Source organism: Pseudophryne corroboree, chromosome 7 (assembly GCF_028390025.1).
Source record: "Pseudophryne corroboree isolate aPseCor3 chromosome 7, aPseCor3.hap2, whole genome shotgun sequence".
NCBI classification, from domain to species: domain Eukaryota; kingdom Metazoa; phylum Chordata; class Amphibia; order Anura; family Myobatrachidae; genus Pseudophryne; species Pseudophryne corroboree.
In genome coordinates, this window is record NC_086450.1 from 58,967,606 (window position 1) to 58,984,515 (window position 16,910).

A 16,910-nucleotide genomic window follows, 5' to 3' on the forward strand; every position below is an offset into this window, starting at 1 on the left:
GAGACGCCATGAGGTCTATCTCTGGTAGACCCCATCTGTTCACTATTGTCTGAAACACTTCTGGGTGTAATGCCCATTCGGTTTCCTGAATGGAGTGCCGACTGAGAAAATCCGCTACCCAGTTTAGTACACCTGGGGCAAACACTGCTGACAATGCTGGGAGATGGAGTTCTACCCATCTTAGAATGGGAGTTACTTCCTCCATCAATCTTTTGCTGTGAGTTCCTCCTTGATGATTGAGGTACGCTACTGCTGTCGCATTGTCTGTTGTCAGGACTTGCCATTCTTTTATCCAAAAGGGTCTCCCCTTGTTTAAATGGTCTGTCTGTAGCCACCACGCTAGAGACCTTTTTACGTTTACTGGAAACTTTATCATCTGCTTTTAAATCGTCTGATGACTTCCGTTCCATTTGGTCAGAATAAGGTGCAGTAAAGGTCTGGAGTGGAATTGCGCATATTCCACCATGTCGAAGGTTGATACCATCAGACCCAACAGTCGCATTGCTGCATGGACTGACATTGTATGGGTTTGCAACGCTTCCTGAGTCATGACCTGCACCTTGACCATCTTTTTCTCTGGTAAGAAAACTCTCTGTAGGTCTGAATCCAATATGGCCCCCAAATGAACCATTTGCTGTGACGGATTCAGAGACGACTTTTCCCAATTTATGAGCCACTCGTATCTCTGTAAACAAACTATTGTCTGTTGAAGATGGCTCACAAGTAACTCCTGCGAATGTGCTAGGGTTAACAGGTCGTCGAGGTATGGCAATATTCTTATCCCCTGCTTGCGGAGATAAGATGCCATAACCACCATAATCTTGGTAAACACCCTGGGTGCTGTTGCTAGCCCAAAGGGCAAGGCTTGGAACTGAAAATGTTCCTGAAGGATGGCAAACCTGAGGTAGCACTGATGAGACCGTGCTTATAGGCACATGTAGATAAGCATCCTGTACATCCAGAGATACCATGTAATCTCCCGGTTCCATAGCCATAATCTTGGTAAACACCCTGGGTGCTGTTGCTAGCCCAAAGGGCAAGGCTTGGAACTGAAAATGTTCCTGAAGGATGGCAAACCTGAGGTAGCACTGATGAGACCGTGCTTATAGGCACATGTAGATAAGCATCCTGTACATCCAGAGATACCATGTAATCTCCCGGTTCCATAGCCAACATTATGGAACCTTGGGATCCAAATGTATTTGTTTAACATTTTCAGATTGAGAATTGTTCGAAATGACCCATTTGGCTTCTGGATCAGAAATAGATTGGAGTAAAACCCCTGTCCCCTTTGTGATGGAGGTACTGGGACAATCACACCTGACTGCAGTAATTTTTGGACTGCTTCTTGCAGGGCATTGGCCTTCGACTCTATACGAGATGAGCTGGTGCAAAAAAATCTTTGAGGAGGCTGCCTCCTGAATGGGAACCCATACCCCTGAGATACCACCTACTGCACCAAAGCATCTGTTGTCGACTGTTGCCATATGTGTGCAAAATGAAGGAGTCGGCCCCCAACCCTGGAATCCTCCAGGCGGAGGCCCGTCTCTTCAGGCTGATGGTTTCTGTTCAGGCTTGGAAGCTGGCTTTCTACTAGCCCATTGCTTCCTACCCCTGGCCGATCTATTGGACTGGGGCTGCTTAGACTCCTCTTTAGCTTTCGCTTTGTTTTGCCATCGAAATGGGCGAAACTTTGAACACTTAGACTTAGGGTTATAACTAGGCAGAAATCTGACCTTCTTTGATTCAGCCTCCAATTCTAGAATAACGGACAATTGTTTTCCAAACAATATATTACCAATGAAAGGCAATGCTTCCAATTCTTTCTTGGATTCCGCATCTGCTTTCCAGGTACATAGCCAAACTGCTCTACGAGTGGATATTGTCAAGGCTGAAGCTTTAGAAGCAACTGTACTCATATCAATTGCTGCTTCTACCAAGTATTGGGCAGATTGTCTTAAACGGCTTAAATGATACTCTTGCTCCCTATTAGGAGAAGAGAGGCCATTCTCTAGTTCCTCTATCCATTCGCCCATTGCCTTTGCTATCCAGGCCGAAGCCATAGCAGGTCTTACCACTGCTCCTACGAGAGAGAATATATTTTTCAAGAAGCTGTCTACCCTTCTGTCTGTGACATCATTTAGTGAGGTAGATGACAGTGGTAAAGCAGATTTATGCACAAGTCGCAGTACATGTGCATCTACTTTTGGAGGAACTTCTCTTTTCGAACAATCCGCAGCTGGAAATGGATAATAAGAATCCCATCTTTTCGGAATCTTATACTTTTTACTGGGCGTCGCCCAAGATTCTTCCATCATCTCCGTCAGCTCATCTGACACTGGGAATTCAGTTTTAACTGACTTTGTTCGTTTAAACACAGGTGCTTTAGACTTTGACACTGTTTTGGCTGGCTCTTCCAAAGCGAGAACAGCCTTCATAGCATCAATAAGTTCAGCTACATCCTCTGAACTAAAACTCTGCGACTGATCATCATACGGAGTATTTGAATATACTGTATCATCATCTGTTGTATCATCCTGTGTAGTCTGCCACATAGACGCATCTGTCTTAGTCTTACCTGTCCCTTGGTTACTTGTAGAGGCTACTGGAACAAAGCCATAGGAAGGGAGCTGCATGTATGGGTTAATAGTGTAACCTAACCCTTGAGGTGGTGCTGCCGGAGTTAACCTGTACGCTATTGAAGACAAAGTCTTTGCAAACGTATTCCATGGTGGTTGTTGAACCAAATCCTGTTTTTTACTTTGCTGAAAAGCAAAACAGTTCGCACACAACCCCTCATAAGTGACCAACTGGTTCATACCAATTAACCCTGTCTTACAAGATAAGCATGTTAGGGATGTAGGAGTGCTTGATAAATTCTCCTCGTCACTTTTGCTGCTCACAGACATGGTAATAATCTGTTAATGACTACACAATTTGTGACTGAAAATCACCTATATATGGATATATAGAAGTGAGATCAATCTGACCACAACCGTGCACATGAATTGAGGGTCAGAACAGGACTGACGACATAGAAAAGTCAGCACACATACTAGCAGTCAGTCACATGTTAAGGCATTAAACATTGTCATATGAGAATACAACCCCCATAACAACTTATACATAAGTAGGAAAATTGTACTTCTGTTTTTAACTGGTTCTTTTCAAACATAACATGCAGAAACCACAGTAATATACAGATCTCATATGCAATATGTACTAAAATTAACAATTCATACTAATAAGTAGAGAGAATTTTTAGTACTGTATACCCTTCCTCCATAGAGCGGGATACAGGGAGACTCACCACACTTCCATATCCAAACAAATACGCTCGCAAGACGCTGAGTGGATTCAGACGCTACTGGTGTACACTGCCGTTCTGATAACTGATGCAAGACACGGACGCTCACTGACGGACACGGACGCTCAGTGACTTCCACGTGTATGCAGACGCTAAGGCCTGCGACTCGGTCTAGTCGGATCTCTAGTGTACACAACCGCAGCGTCTAAGCTGCGACCGAGTACCCTCGTGGTAGTGTCTGAGACGGAAGTGAGGTCATTCAGTTCATGGACGGGAGACGCGCGGAAACTGGTCATGAACTCGGAGGAGGGGCGGCCAGGAGAGCGTCTGAATCCCCCTGTTGACTTAAACTCTAAGGATCGCGGCCTCTACATAGTCCTGGCGCCTATGATCCCTAGAGCGTAGTGCTGTCGCACCAGAGTGTGTTCGGCGCATCAACACACTGTTTGTAGTCTCCACCAAAAGCAGTGTAGCTGTGTCCGGACCCCTCTAGTAAGAGGAAATCCATAGACTTACCTTCCCCCCATGCTCTGGCCACAGCCTGGTTACGTCTGCTGGACCTGCTAGAACATCCGACAGACGCCCATCGAGACAGCACTGTACCGCGAAGGTAAGCGTTGTTGCGACCCGGTGGGGAGTTGTTGGAGCGACTCTTTCTAGTATGCGTTTAAGACGCTGTTAAAAAAAGTCACTCGAAAAAACATAGTAAGACTATAAAAATAACATAATAAAAGCTTCAGGCTGCTTTATTTAACAGCAGCCCTGTGACCATGGTCCGGCTCCTGCCGCACCAAACAAAAAACTGATTTGACTGAGTCAGTGGGCAGGATTATATGGTGAAGCACCAATGCATCCTGGGAGGCCAGAAAGCTCGTGACCGTATTGGTGCCTTTTCCGCTGTCGCTCCGGCATATCCCAATGTTATCCTGTGGACCCAGCAAGAGAAATATATATATATATATATTGAGAATAATGTACAGTACCTCCCACTATACAGCCATTTTTTTATTTTACTAATCATACAGAAATGTCTTTATACATTATTGCTGCAGTCACGCCAAATAGCCACTCTCAGCATGCAGGTCCTGTGAGACTGCTAGTGTTGGCCGTCTATTTTGCCGAAAATGCGTCTTAGTCTCAAAGCAGTGCGACTAAGACACACGAGGAGACTGTGCTGATTAATTGGATATGTGACACTTGTATATCTGTATCCGACTGAGTCTCTGAACCTGTATACAAAGTGCTACGATGTAGCAGCAGCAGCTTTTTTTATGTCAAGTTCCGTTGTGCTCTGTATACAGACTCAGTCACACACAATATACAAGTGTCATATATTAAATTAATCAACAGAGTCTCCTTGTGAATTCTAGCCGCATTGCGTTGCGTCTATGATACATTATTAGTAAAAAAAAAATGTCCAACGCTGGCGCAGTTGCACGGGACATGTCAGCTCACTCACGCCAGGCATCTCACGCTATGTGGCGTATTGAGGCTAGATGCTTGGGGACACATCTGTAGTTCTCAGAGCTGATTTGCAATATCCTTATTTAATAGCAGGTACATTATATGTTCTAATGCACAATCTTCAGTTAGATACAAGTTGCTCATGTGATCCTCCGAGGGTGTATTCACCAAATATTTTCTTTCATTTAGCGGTCCATGTTTAGGGGTGTTGCCAGCTGCCGCAGAGGCTTGGCTAGCCATTAGAAAGTGCATGATCTGGGCCCCTTGATAAGTATATATTGTAAATACTGCTAATGCGTGGTATAATGTAACATATGTACAATGTACAGTATAATTCAAGTGCACAGTCTGGGAAGTATACGGTCATTAGGTTGACCACTATTGGTTGACATGGTCCCTAGGTCGACATGAGTTTTTCACAATTTTTTTAACTTTTTCATACTTTACGATCCACGTGGACTACAATTAGGAACGGTAACCTTTGCCGAGCGCAGCGAGGCACCTTTACCAAAGCATGCAAGGGGACACGGTCCACTAATTGGGGTTCCCGGTTGCTCTATGAAGAAAACGACACCATTTTATTTTTTAAATCTCATGTCGACCTAATGATTGTGTCGACCTATTTTGGGTGCCGACTTAGTGACTGTCAACCAATAGTGGTTGACCTAGACACTGTCAACCTAAGTGTGGTCAACCCTATGACCCATACCCGTCTGGGACCTGAGCCCTAGAGGAGAAGGTGGGCTCTCAGACAGCGGGGCCCATCGGGGGGTTTCACCTATGCCCCTGGTGGGCTAGTCCAACCCTGTGTGTGACCACCAGTAATATTGCTGTAGTTGAGTTTATGTTGTGTAATCCCATGTGTTCCCACTGTTTGTAAATTCATTCCACCAAAAATGATGCCAATTTTAGATGGAATATTTTAAGAAAACTCTGCTTCCATGTGTTACACCAGCAGCAAACTGTCCATCAACAACATACAGCCAACAGGAGTGACTTTACAAGTATCATGAGCACACAAGCCGTAGCGATAGCCTGAATTTAAGGTGCCACTTTTTCTCATTTACATTTTGGTTGACGTTGTCCCTTGATATATCCCTTTCAATACTAGCTTTTATAGCCTTTTTTACACTTTTTGTTTGATTTAATATTTTATGTGCTCATTCCTGTCTCCAGAGAGGAACAAGTCAATATTTGCAGAACATAACATTTAAGCGCGGCAGGATGTTCAGTGAGTCAGTTATTCATAGGTAAATGCTGTAAGCGGCGAAAGTTTATCCTTGTAATTGTAACAAGAGTCCAGTATCCGAGGGACCAGGTGCCCCTTTGGCCTCCTGTATCACCATGCTACAGATGTGTCCTCATACATCTTTGCTGCAGACATATCAGACTCTTGGCGTGCCAGGTCCGTGAGACTCTGCTAGAGTCGGGCTTCTTTTTTGCGTCTTTTTTTTTTTTGCTGAAATTACATCTTAGCGCAGTGCGACTAGGACACACCAGGAGACTGTGCTGATTAATTTGATATGCAATACTTACATATTTGTGTGCAACTGCTGCGGGGGGTTTTCCTATGCCAAGTTCTGTTGTGCTTCATATACAGTATCAGTTGCATACAGATACAGTATACAAGTGTTGCATATCAAATTAATCAGCACAGTCTCCCCGTGCATCTTAGTTGCGTTGTGTTGCGGATAGCACCCACCACTAACGGAGTTGCACAGGATCTGTCAGCTCACTCCCACCAGAAGACACATCTGTACATCATTGTCGCATACCCTGGTATGAAATGTCTGTGTGAGATGTTGAGTTACAAATCGTTATAGAAACATAGAATTTGACTGCAGATAAGAACCACTTGGCCCATCTAGTCTGCCCATTTATACACACCTACACGATAGGGTTAATTTTTGTCGGTAACGGATTGTGGAAGGAAACCGAAGTACCCGGAGGAAATCCATGCAAGCGCGGGGAGAATATACAAACTCCACACAGTTAGGGCTGTGACCTCGGTGCTGTGAGGCAGTAATGCTTACCATTTCACCAGCCATACTGCCCTGTCAGTGGGAACTTTGAGGACATCTTGTTGCCCCTTAAAATCTGCTACCTTAGACCTAATGTGACCTTCGCTTTAATCTAGGACTGGCCATGTTTGTACATACTGCTGTGACCATGTAGCAGCCTATTTATGTTCTTATTCTCCGTCTCTTACAGTTTACTTAGAGAGCACTCAATAGATGGGACGGGCTGGGCCCCAACTCGAACCTTAAAGGTAAGCAGTTTCTATGACACATTAGATTGTTATTGTACATCTTTAATAAATCTGTGACTTAATAAACACTTCCCAGTGCCATACTGCTACAGATGTGTCCTCGTACATCTAGCCTCAACACGCCATGCAGCGCGAGATGCTTGCTGTGAGTGTGCCGCCAGGTCCCGTGAGACTGTGCAATCATCAGGCGTCTTTTTTTCTGCCAAAAATGCATCTTAGTCGCAACGCAATGTGACTAGGACGCACAAAGAGACTGTGCTGATGTGTGACACTTGTATATTGCATGTGACTGAGTCTGTTTACAGAGCACAACAGAATTAGTAATGGAAAAATGCTGCGGATACTACACTGTAGCACTTCATGTACAGATTCACTCAGTCGCACACAGATATAATATCAAATGAATCTGCACAGTCTCCACGTGCGTCCTAGTCACATTGCGTTGCGAGTAAGGCACATTTTCAGCAAAAAAAAAAAACGCCCAACTGTAGCAGAATCTCACAAGACCTGGCACGCCCGCCAAGAGGGGTGTTTTACGTCACTGCAGCAATGATGCATGAGGACACATCTGTATGTGATTTCAGCACACGGCATCATGTATTGCGCAATTTCTACTAACAAAATACATGTATAGGTTTCTTATTCAAATGAAACCCGCTCAGTGCCGCTACTTTTTATAATAATAAACGTAACAAGTCATGGAACCTATAAGAATAGTTAATTAAATTTTCCATTCTTGTTTTGTACAATATTTATAGCTCAATGAAACGAGTTGCGTCACTTGGCCACTACATAAAGGGCTAGTCACAGTAGTCTCCTGTTTTATTGCCATACCCTTGGGATATCAGGATATCTTTGTTAAGTAATCTTTAAAAGTATGTTCACACGCCTGTCCTCCGTGAAATGTGTCCATTTACGGTCTAAATCATTTTCTGTTTTGTTTAATCTGCCTCAATGGAAAAGCAACGCATTGTGGTTTCCAGCAATCAGATTGGATTTTGGTTGACTGTTGGGAATCCTCCCCGTGGTCTCCTGTCACAGTCTGCGCTATAAATTAAGTTGACGTTTTAATCTATAGCTTTCATGGTATTTGCAAAACTGATAAAGTTTAAGATTTTGAATGTTTTTTTTTTTGTCTTTGTTTTTTTCCATCTGAATCTGTTATTTTCCGTAGAATTGGGTATAAAACGATATGTGAGAATTGAATGGTACAGTACCATTAAATTAATGTGTGCAATTATGTTCAACTACTGTACAAGCCTACATTCTGTAATCCGCAGTAATGTTATGGTAGGGAACGTAGTCTCGTTTTCCTTTACACCTCTGTGGCACTCCGTGGCACATCTGCTAGAATTTATTTTAGTCACCTGTGGCCAAACATGGATATACTTAAAACCTGGTCCGTTATCATGTCTTGAAGACCGTAAATGGGACCCTCTGACATATACGATTACTTCCAGACACAGAAACAGCAGTTTGCATGACATTGCCTTGTACTTTGGTGCAGGAGACACCTGAAAGCCCGTTACATACTATGAGGTCATCACAAGGGTTTCCTAGTGGAGACAGATCCCTGTGATTACCTTAATGGGGCCCATACACTTGTGAGATAATCGGTGCTAACCTTCGATTTCGATCGCATCTGTGAGAGAAATCGAAGGATTGTGTGCACATTTTAGGTACCTTTCGACGCGATGCGCTGGCACGCCGGTTGAATCTCACGTCTCAAGATAGTATGTGCTGCACTTAATATTTATCGATCGCATGTGTTTTTAAAAACACATGCTATATATCGCACTGCGATGTGCGATGGGCACCCACCGGGAGCGGATGGAGGCCGCTCCCACTCGGCGGTGATGCGCCCATCATGTGATTTCCATGCGATTTCGCATGGTAATCACTTTGGCAGTTCAGGTGCGATTTCATCGTGTCGCGGGGCATCGCACAAGTGTATGGGCACCATAAGGTACATACACACAGTGAGATCCTTGCTATGCCCGATTTTGTTTATGCGATTTCCCTTGAACTCCTCCCAGAGCCCAGATAGCACAGATAGTACAGATTTTGACTATCTTTGCTTGAGATTTTGTCTATGTACGATTTTGACTATGTACGATTTTGACTAAGTGCCAATTTTCACTATACTTTGTACTAGATTGTACACTAGATAGTCAAGATTGGCTTGCCTGCACAGTCTATCTGGCCTTACGATACTGACACCACGGGAGCGCGCATCGGGATCGAATCTGTATCGCAAGCTAGTGTACAATCTAGTACAAAGTATAGTCAAAATTGGCACGTCAAAATCGTACATAGACAAAATCTCAAGCACAGATAGTCATAATCTGTACAATCTGTGCTATCTGGGCTCTGGGGGAGTTCAAGGGAAATCGCATAGTCAAACATAGCAGGGATCTCACCGTGTGTACACACCCTTAGGGTGTGTACACACGGTGAGATCTTTGCTATGCCCGATTTTCACTTGCAATTTCCCCTGAACTCCCCAGAGCCCAGATAGCACAGATTTTGACTAACTTTTCTTGATACATGGACTATGTGTGCTTACGATTTTGGCTTATGTGAGATTTTGGCTTATGTGAGATGTCATTGACATGTGAGATGAACTAGATAGTACACCGATCTAGCAAGGATTGACTTGCCTGCACAGTCTATCTTTTCTTGCGATGCCGACCTGGCGGGACCGCGCATCGGGACTTTCACCTTGCGATCTGCACTAACTTTTCTTGTGATTTTGACTATATAGTCAAAATCGAAAGAAAATATCTCACCGTGTGTACACACCCTAACACCTTGAGATATGCACTAACTTTTCATAAGATTTTGACTGTATAGTCAAAATCTTACAGATTTATCTCACCGTGTGTTACTATTGACTTCTTAACAGCAAAAGTTTTAAAGTATAAACACTTATAAAGAAATAATTTACATACAAATGTCATTAGGGACAAGCGTCTACATACGTACATATATTTGGTGTCCGTATAAGCATTAGATTTTAGAAATGTGTTTTTGTTTTTACATTGTTATGTTAACGCTCGTTTAGCATTAAATTTTATTCTCTGCGATAACGATGCAGTTAAAAAGTGAAATATTGTAGCCACCTGAAAATCAAAGTGTGCAGGTGTCGGTCAGCCACACGCTCGAACAGGACGCAAGAGATGGGTGTATTCAATTTGGGTTCTTCCTGTGTGTATAAGACGTCTTTTAATATTCATTAGTGTTATCTAGTCTTGTGCGTCTCAGATTCAGTCTTCAGTATACACTAACAGTACATGTTTTCCTGGTCTTCTGACAGAATCTCAAGTTAAATTATTAGAACCACCTGTGGATCTCTTAAAATGTGTCAGTCAGTAATGAATGCACCTGTGCTTCAGGATACTGTATATGGAAAACATTTGTGTGTCCCAGGGTCTGGGTTTGAGAACCACTGGTCTAGTCACCTGAGTGTCTGAAGCATGGCCGTAAGTTCATTATCTAGATCAGTGTTTTTCAACCACAGTGCCGTGGCACACTAGTGTGCCCTGAGCAGTCTCCAGGTGTGCCGCCATAGAAGCACAGCCAGGCCCGTCAGTGTTTTGCCGCTACTGAGGCCCTGGAATGATCAATACTGGTGTGTTTGGTGGTTGCAGAGCCAGTTCTAATTTTGGGCCCGGTCAGTGTTGGGCTCTTCTGGCTTTCTCAGATGTGGCTCAGGCGTTACCTATGGAGAATCTGCGACATGACATCTTAGGACACGAAACTACACCATGCATCACCGTTATATTTGAGTGTGCCTTGGCAATATTTAAATCTTCTTCAGTGTGCCGCGAGTTGTAAAAGGTTGAAAATCTCTGATCTAGATTGTATCAGAGCAGCTGTCTTGTAGCTGTCCTTAATTTACCATACAACGATGAGCGATACTGTAGTTGCATGATGTACATTATCGATGACTGTAAAAGTGTCCTGTGCAAAGTACTTTACTATAGGAGCGTGCCGTCCTCTACCCTGCCATATTATAGCATAAACCTGCGATTTTCATATTTGGTGGGACAAATGGGGACTTTTTTTTCTATATGGTTAAATATATTATTAAGTTCTGTGCATTTATATAAAAATCCAACCAAAAATGACATATTTTCATGATTTTCAACCTGGCTATGTTTAATCAAGAAATGGAATAAAGTAGTCTGTATAGTCCTTGGCTTTCTTATTTGTAGGGGTACGGTTTACTCCTTACAAAGGCAAATCTGTTTATTTCTATTAAAACCTTTGTTGCAACAGTAGGTACTGTATTGCAATGCTGTAACATAGGCCTGAGTGTCTGTGACATCATAGTAACATAGTTGATAAGGTTGAAAAGAGACAAAAAGTCCATTGAGTTCAACCTGTATTATAAAATAATTTCATTTAAATGCTGTATCCTTGAATATTTCTATCAGTTAGGAATTTATCTAATCCATTTTTAAACTTATTGATTGAATCCATCATTACTACCTTCTCTGGCAGAGAATTCCAAATCCTTACTGCTCTTACTGTGAAGAACCCTTTCCTCCGTTGTGTATGACATTTTTTTTCTTATAACCTCGGGGTGTCCTGTGTAGCTTTTTTTTATAAACAGATTGTCTGATAAATCCTTGTATTGTCCCTTTATGTATTTATAAATATTAATAATGTCCCCTCTCAGCCGCCTCTTTTCCAGTGTACACATATCTAACCTTGTAAGTTTTTCCTCATAATCCAGTGCCTCTAACCCCTAACCAGTTTGGTGGCTCGCCTCTGAACCCTTTAGAGTTCCAAGATATCCTTTTTATAGTGTGGTGCCCAGAACTGTACACAGTATTCCAGGTGTGGCCGCACCAATGCTTTATACAGTGGCAGGGTTACACTCTCATCCCTTGTCTCCATTCCCCCGTTTTATGCATGCTAACACCTTATTTGCTTTTGTTGCTGCATTTTGACATTGTGTACAGCTACTAATGGCCCATACACACGGTGAGATTCAGGCTATGTCCGATTCTCACTATGCGACAGGGGCCAGGTCGGCACATATTATTATTATTATTATTATTATTATTATTCTTTATTTATATGTCGCCACAAGGGTTCCGCAGCGCCCAATTACAGAGTACATATGCACATAATCAAAACAGGAAAACAGTGACTTACAGTTGAAGACAATAATATAGGACAAGTACAGGGTAACTAAGCATAACTACACTAGTAAACGACAGAGATAAGTTCCAAGGTGGCCACAAAACTGCAGGATTTGGGCAGTTGAGGATTATTAAAGTAAGAAAAGGATAAGCACATGAGGGAAGAGGGCCCTGCTCGTGAGAGCTTACATTGCTAATGTACATTATAGTCAGTATCGCAAGCACATAATGAGTGTGCCTGCGATAGTGACTATGTGCGATTTTGGCTAAGTGTCAGTTTTGACTATCTCTTCTATAGAGATAGTCAAAATTGACTTGCCTGCACAGGCTATCTATTCTTGCGATGCCGACCACGCATTGGTATCGAATCGGGATCGTAAGGTGACTTTCACCTTGCGATCTGCACTAACTTTTCTTACGATTTTGACTATATAGTCAAAATCGTAAGAAAAAATCTCACCGTGTGTACACACCATAAGTCTATTATCGATGAGCACATCCAAATCTTTTTAACTTCCGTTATCCCTACATTTTCCCCATTTAGTTTATATGCTGCCTGATTGTTCTTAGTCCCAAAGTGCATAACTACATTTTTCTATATTGAACCTCATTCTCCATTTGTCTTCACAGACCTCCAGTCTAGATAAGTCATTTAGTAGAGACTCAACATCCTTGTCTGAATTAATTACTCGGTATTTCACTAAGCACCGAGGCCCATTCAGAGAACATCCCATTAATCACCACTCACTGTTCCCTGTTGTACAGCCAATTACTCACCCAAGTACAAATAGTGTTTCCTACCCCAAGCTCTTTTAATTTGAAAATTAGTCTCTTATGTGAGACCTTGTCTGAGGCCTTAGCAAAGTCCAGAAAGACCACATCCACTACTTTACCCCGATCAATATTATCACTCACTTTCTCGTAGAAGCTTATTAAGTTAGTTTAACATGACCTGTGCTTCACAAAACCATGCTGATTCCTTTAAAGGGCAGACTAGATGGGCCAAGTGGTTCTTATCTGCCGTCACATTCTATCTTTCTATCTATCTATTAATAACCTTGGAGGTATCCAAGTACTCCTGTATGTTATCCCTTATTATACCTTCCAGTATTTCTCCACTATAGATGTTAAACTTACCGGTCTATAGTTACCGGGATGAGTTTTAATTCCCTTTTTAAATACTGGGACTACCTCTGCTATATGCCAGTCCTTCATTATCATTCCTGATGTAATTGACTGACTAAAAATCAAATATAAGGGCCTCGATAGCTCTGAGTTAAGTTCCATAAGAACCCTGAGGTGAAGTCCATCTGGCCCAGGAGATTTATTTATCTTAATTTCTCTGACGTCCTAAGTGGATGCTTGGGACTCCGTCAGGACCATGGGGATTAGCGGCTCCGCAGGAGACAGGGCACAAAAGTAAAAGCTTTAGGACTAGGTGGTGTGCACTGGCTCCTCCCCCTATGACCCTCCTCCAAGCCTCAGTTAGGTTTTTGTGCCCGGCCGAGAAGGGTGCAATCTAGGTAGCTCTCCTGAGCTGCTTAGAATAAAAGTATAGACTTAGGTTTTTTTATTTTCAGTGAGTCCTGCTGGCAACAGGCTCACTGCATCGAGGGACTAAGGGGAGAAGAAGCGAACTCACCTGCGTGCAGAGTGGATTGGGCTTCTTGGCTACTGGACATTAGCTCCAGAGGGACGATCACAGGCCCAGCCATGGATGGGTCCCGGAGCCGCGCCGCCGGCCCCCTTACAGAGCCAGAAGAGTGAAGAGGTCCAGAAATCGGCGGCAGAAGGCATCTTGTCTTCAAGAAAGGTAGCGCACAGCACTGCAGCTGTGCGCCATTGCTCTCAGCACACTTCACACTCCGGTCACTGAGGGTGCAGGACGCTGGGGGGGGGGCGCCCTGAGACGCAATGAAAACACTATTTATGGTAAAAAATACATCACATATAGCTCCTGGGCTATATGGATGTATTTAACCCCTGCCATTTTACCTCATAAAAAGCGGGAGAAAGGCCGCCGTGAAGGGGGCGGAGCCTATCTCCTCAGCACACAAGCGCCATTTTCCCTCACAGCTCCGCTGGAAGGACGTCTCCCTGACTCCCCTGCAGTCCTGCACTACAGAAACAGGGTAAAAAAGAGAGGGGGGGGCACTAATTTGGCATATAAAAACATATATAGCAGCTATAAGGGAGAAACACTTATTTATAAGGTTGTCCCTATACATATATAGCGCTCTGGTGTGTGCTGGCAAACTCTCCCTCTGTCTCCCCAAAGGGCTAGTGGGGTCCTGTCCTCTATCAGAGCATTCCCTGTGTGTGTGCTGTGTGTCGGTACGCGTGTGTCGACATGTATGAGGAGGAAAATGGTGTGGAGGCGGAGCAATTGCCTGTATTAGTGATGTCACCCCCTAGGGAGTCGACACCTGACTGGATGGTCTTATTTAAGGAATTACGTGATAGTGTCAGCACTTTACAAAAAACTGTTGACGACATGAGACAGCCGGCAAGTCAGTTAGTGCCTGTCCAGGCGTCTCAAACACCGTCAGGGGCTCTAAAGCGCCCATTACCTCAGTCGGTCGACACAGACACGGACACTGACTCCAGTGTCGACGGTGAAGAAACAAACGTATTTTCCAGTAGGGCCACACGTTACATGATCACGGCAATGAAGGAGGCTTTGCATATTTCTGATACTACAAGTACCACAAAAAAGGGTATTATGTGGGGTGTGAAAAAACTACCCGTAGTTTTTCCTGAATCAGAAGAATTAAATGAAGTGTGTGATGATGCGTGGGTCTCCCCCGATAAAAAATTGCTGATATCTAAGAAATTATTGGCATTATACCCTTTCCCGCCAGAAGTTAGGGCGCGTTGGGAAACACCCCCTAGGGTGGATAAGGCACTCACACGCTTATCAAAACAAGTGGCGTTACCGTCTCCTGATACGGCCGCCCTCAAGGAGCCAGTTGATAGGAAGCTGGAAATTGTCCTAAAAAGTATATACACACATACTGTTGTTATACTGCGACCAGCGATTGCCTCAGCCTGGATGTGCAGCGCTGGGGTGGCGTAGTCGGAGTCCCTGACTGAAAATATTGATACCCTGGACAGGGACAGTATTTTATTGACTATAGAGCGTTTAAAAGATGCGTTTCTATATATGCGTGATGCACAGAGGGATATTTGCACCCTGGCATCAAGAGTAAGTGCGATGTCCATTTCTGCCAGAAGATGTTTATGGACACGACAGTGGTCAGGTGATGCAGATTCCAAACGGCATATGGAAGTATTGCCGTATAAAGGGGAGGAGTTATTTGGGGTCGGTCTTTCGGACCTGGTGGCCACGGCAACAGCTGGAAAATCCACCTTTTTACCCCAACTCACCTCTCAGCAGAAAAAGACACCGTCTTTTCAGCCTCAGTCCTTTCGTCCCCATAAGGGCAAGCGGGCAAAAGGCCAGTCATATCTGCCCCGGGGTAGAGGAAAGGGAAAAAGACTGCAGCAGACAGCCTCTTCCCAGGAACAGAAGCCCTCCACCGCTTCTGCCAAGTCCTCAGCATGACGCTGGGGCCTTACAAGCGGACTCAGGTGCGGTGGGGGGTCGTCTCAAGAGTTTCAGCGCGCAGTGGGCTCACTCGCAAGTGGACCCCTGGATCCTACAGGTAGTATCCCAGGGGTACAGATTGGAATTCGAGACGTCTCCCCCTCGCAGGTTCCTGAAGTCTGCTTTACCAACGTCTCCCTCCGACAGGGAGGCAGTATTGGAAGCAATTCACAAGCTGTATTCCCAGCAGGTGATAATCAAAGTACCCCTCCTACAACAGGGAAAGGGGTATTATTCCACACTATTTGTGGTACCGAAGCCAGACGGCTCGGTGAGACCTATTCTAAATCTGAAATCTTTGAACACTTACATACAAAGGTTCAAATTCAAGATGGAGTCATTTAGAGCAGTGATAGCGAACCTGGAAGAAGGGGACTATATGGTGTCCCTGGACATCAAGGATGCTTACCTTCATGTCCCAATTTGCCCTTCTCACCAAGGGTACCTCAGGTTCGTAGTACAGAACTGTCATTATCAGTTTCAGACGCTGCCGTTTGGATTGTCCACGGCACCCCGGGTCTTTACCAAGGTAATGGCCGAAATGATGATTCTTCTTCGAAGAAAAGGCGTCTTAATTATCCCTTACTTGGACGATCTCCTGATAAGGGCAAAGTCCAGGGAACAGTTGGAAGTCGGAGTAGCACTATCTCGGGTACTGCTACAACAGCACGGGTGGATTCTAAATATTCCAAAATCGCAGCTGATCCCGACGACACGTCTGCTGTTCCTAGGGATGATTCTGGACACAGTCCAGAAAAAGGTGTTTCTCCCGGAGTAGAAAGCCAGGGAGTTATCCGAGCTAGTCAGGAACCTCCTAAAACCAGGAAAAGTGTCAGTGCATCATTGCACAAGGGTCCTGGGAAAAATGGTGGCTTCTTACGAAGCGATTCCATTCGGCAGATTTCACGCAAGAACTTTTCAGTGGGATCTGCTGGACAAATGGTCCGGATCGCATCTTCAGATGCATCAGCGGATAACCCTGTCTCAGAGGACAAGGGTGTCTCTTCTGTGGTGGCTGCAGAGTGCTCATCTACTAGAGGGCCGCAGATTCGGCATTCAGGATTGGATCCTGGTGACCACGGATGCCAGCCTGAGAGGCTGGGGAGCAGT

General features: G+C 44.2%; 1 protein-coding gene across 3 annotated transcripts in view; it reads left to right on the top strand.

Moving 5' to 3' along the window:
• Positions 1–16,910, top strand: part of UBE2F (ubiquitin conjugating enzyme E2 F (putative)) — a 490,291-nt gene that overhangs the window by 303,254 nt on the left and 170,127 nt on the right. For all 3 annotated transcript variants that reach the window (XM_063933173.1, XM_063933174.1, XM_063933172.1), the window contains exon 7: positions 6,983–7,040. In XM_063933173.1, the coding sequence (XP_063789243.1) occupies positions 6,983–7,040 (58 nt within the window). The remainder of the gene's footprint in view (positions 1–6,982; positions 7,041–16,910) is intronic.